This window comes from Octodon degus, unplaced genomic scaffold (assembly GCF_000260255.1).
Source record: "Octodon degus isolate 3935 unplaced genomic scaffold, OctDeg1.0 scaffold00076, whole genome shotgun sequence".
Classification (NCBI taxonomy): domain Eukaryota; kingdom Metazoa; phylum Chordata; class Mammalia; order Rodentia; family Octodontidae; genus Octodon; species Octodon degus.
In genome coordinates this window covers 491,583-494,896 of record NW_004524652.1, presented here as the reverse complement: position 1 = coordinate 494,896, position 3,314 = coordinate 491,583, and the positions used below count along the sequence as shown (strand labels likewise).

Sequence of the window (3,314 nt, the reverse complement as noted above, 5' to 3'; positions counted from 1 at the left end):
CCCTGTGCTTTGCTTAGCTTGTTCTAAGTAGGTGCTTTAGACCACTGAGCCATCTCGCCAGCCCCGCGAGTATTCATTTCTGATTGTACTTATATACGTGTGTATGTGTGCATTTGGTACAGGTTCTCACTATGCAGCTTGGACTCAGACTGACCCTGTTTTCAGCCTCCCCAGTGCTGGGATTACAGGTACACAGCATCACGTCCAGACACCACGGCCGCTCAGCACACCCAGGGACAGGGGCGGGGCCAGTAGACAGCCCTCATTTCTGATTCTTGTTTGGTTTTTTGGCAGAACCGGGGATTGAACTCAGGCCCTTGCGGCAAGCACTTATTCTACTGAGCCATCTCCCTGGCCCCTCATTTCTGATTCTTCTCTTTTTTTTTTTTTCATTTCTGATTTGTAATGACCTCTTTTATAAAATGTCCTAGTACCACAAAGTAAATAAATAAAACAAACTCATAGGAAATATTCCTAATGACAACTTTGGTAAAATAATGCATAAAGGATATAAGCCGAAGACTAAAATAACGGACACCACAACTTTTTCTACTTCGCTTTACACCTTTCAGCATTTGCTTGATAGGCACACCTGGACTGTGCCTCCCTGGCACGTGAAGCCACCAGTGGCCTCATGCTCTGCCTGTGCACTCTCCACATCAACACATATGTTTCTGTTCTGACTGTCCACACACCTTGCAAACAGAGGCAGCATGGAAACCAAGAACTCCTCCACTACCAGGAATGCCAGGCTTCCTCCACAGCTGCAGGGAACACTTACCATCTTGTCAGGAGTGTTCAGATACAGGTCCACCAGGAAGCGGATACGGTCCTGCAGCATGTCCACGTCATCATCCGGGTACATAAGCTGCATGAACTCAGGGTTTTCCAGAGTCTCCAGTATTAGCTGGCAGATAGAAGCCTGGTTCTCCTTGGCAGCGACATGCATAACATTGTACCTACATCCTTCCTGGAAGAAAATTCTTTCCTAAGTTCTATTTTCTTGACTATGGTGCACACTGTGCTAGTGACAGGCTCACCTGTACAATGGTCGGAGTATCCCCTGAGCCAATCAGGTACCGGGGGTTGCTCCAGATGAGGTCAGAGAAAGCCTTTTCTTCTCCCTGCTCCACAGCTTTCCGCAGCTTAGAGGTGAGATCCTGTACGCGGGGGTTTTTATAACTGTTTGCTCCATCTTTGTTTATTGTTTCTGACTCAGAGAAGCACAAACCATCTATTGTCAAGAGAAGAAACAATCAGTCTCACAGATGTCTTCTTGCCTGCTCTTTAATCACTGAGGGGTGAGCTCACCTTGGCCCATCAGTCCTTGGCAGTGAAGGTGAGAGAGGGTGACAGTGCGGGCACAAAGCCACACATCCTGCCCACACAGCAGAGTCCATGCACTGCAAGACGCCATCAGACCCAGATGGACTCCCGCTGGAAGAGCACTTCTGAACAGAAGTCACTTAAGGTTTCAAAAAGTAAATCAGGGCTGGTGAGATGGCTCAGTGGTCTATAGCACTTACTTAGAACAAGCTTAGCAAAGCACAGGGACTGCGGTTCAATCCCCCAGCACCACATGCCAGCCAGTGCCGCCCCCTGGTGAGCTGAGCTGGCCACAAACACATACACACACACAAAGTAAATCAGCTGTGCACGGTGGCACACACCTATAATCCCAGCCCTCTGAGAGTATGAAGCAGAGGACTGCACATTTGCCATCAGACCAGGAAATTTAGTGACATCCTTTCTTAATTAAAAGGGGTTGGGCTGGTGAGATGGCTCAGTGGTCTAAAGCACCTACTTAGAACAAGCTAAGCTAAACAAAGCACAGGGACCACAGTTCAATCCCCCAGCACCACATGCCAACCGGCCCCACCCCCTGGTGGGCTGAGCTGGCCACACACACTAAATAAATAAATAAATAAATAAATAAATAAATAAGGGGTGGTACTAGAGGTGTAGCTTAGAGAGAAGACCCTGGGTTAAATCCACAGCTCCCCCACTCCTCCTCCAAAAAAAGGAAAGAAGGAAAGGAGATCAGTCGCATTTGTGGTGTCCCTATATTCCAGCACTTCATACACATGCCACATAGTTCCAAGGGACAGGAGCCTGCTCTGAGCTGGATAGTGTATGCAACGAGATTTCTGGCTTTCACACGTGCTTGGCTCCAGCAGCTCTGAAGGAGGTGCAGCTTCACATGAAGAGACTGCTCTTAGCATCAAAGAGACCCTGACCCAGAAAGTGAGGTAGGGAAGATAAAATGCCAGAGAGGGGCTGGTTGTTCCACCTTTCACTGCTCTTCACCTCCATGCTCCTGCCCCCAAACCTCCCCAGACCAAGCACTCAGCTGTCCCACCAGTATGTCCTGCCACACCAGACTTGTCACAGGGAAAAAACAAGTTACTGTCACCACCACAGAGGATACAAGGTATTTCAAAGTAGATACAACCAAAACACCAGGAGGGAGCTGCCACATGGTTTACCTTTCCACCCACCACTGCTGAAAAGTGGAGCCACCTTCACAGGGGACAGTGGGGACGAGGCTCTGCTTGGAGAAGGAAAATAATCGCAAATTCCTCTAGCAAATTTCTCAGCATCTTCTCTGGTTGGAAAAGCTTTAAACCGGGACCCTTTGATCATTTTGACAGCTTGCAATGCTTCCTTTTTATCTTCATAAACATGGATTCTTTCTGGGTGGAAAAAGTAAAGTCAGAGATAATGAGAACCTCAGGTTTAACAGTCAACCGTAGAAACCTGATTTTATTCCCATATTATTTAAAAAAATTTTTTTGTGGGGAAGTGCCTGTTTGGCAAACGCAAAGACCCAGTTTCAATCCCTGGTATCCCAACCATCACTGGCACTGAAACCAGGCATGGTGGTGCATGCCTGTAATCCCAGGGCCAGGGAGGCTGAGACAGGAGGATCATTACAAGTCCAAGCTGTGTAGTGAGACCCTGTACCAAATAAATAAATGAGGACCTATGTATTTCTCCTAACACCAATCCCAACAGAATATACCACACTAAGAAAGAAACTGGTCATCGACTGAAGACCTAATAAAAATCAATTCAAAGCCTGGGATAACATGCCGGTAATCCCAGCCTCAGAAAGCTTAAGCAGGAGGATCGCTGCAAATTTGAGGACAGCCCAGGCTACCTAACGAAATCCTGTCTAAAAAAAGATTGGGGTAGAGTGCAAGCTGAGATACAGCTCAGCGGCACAGTGCTTGTCTGGTAAGTACAGGGTCCTGAGTTTGATTTCTGGCAGCCACCAAAAAAATAAATAAATAAAAAATAAAATAAAATATTAG

General features: G+C 47.1%; 1 protein-coding gene across 1 annotated transcript in view; it reads right to left on the bottom strand.

Annotated features, from left to right (window-relative positions):
• Ankle2 (ankyrin repeat and LEM domain containing 2) overlaps positions 1 to 3,314 on the bottom strand; it is a 39,513-nt gene that overhangs the window by 15,316 nt on the left and 20,883 nt on the right. The window contains exons 3-5 of the mRNA XM_023720661.1: positions 2,487 to 2,693; positions 1,041 to 1,234; positions 782 to 970 (exon numbers count right to left, since the gene is read on the bottom strand). Coding sequence (XP_023576429.1) covers positions 782 to 970; positions 1,041 to 1,234; positions 2,487 to 2,693 — 590 coding nt within the window. The remainder of the gene's footprint in view (positions 1 to 781; positions 971 to 1,040; positions 1,235 to 2,486; positions 2,694 to 3,314) is intronic.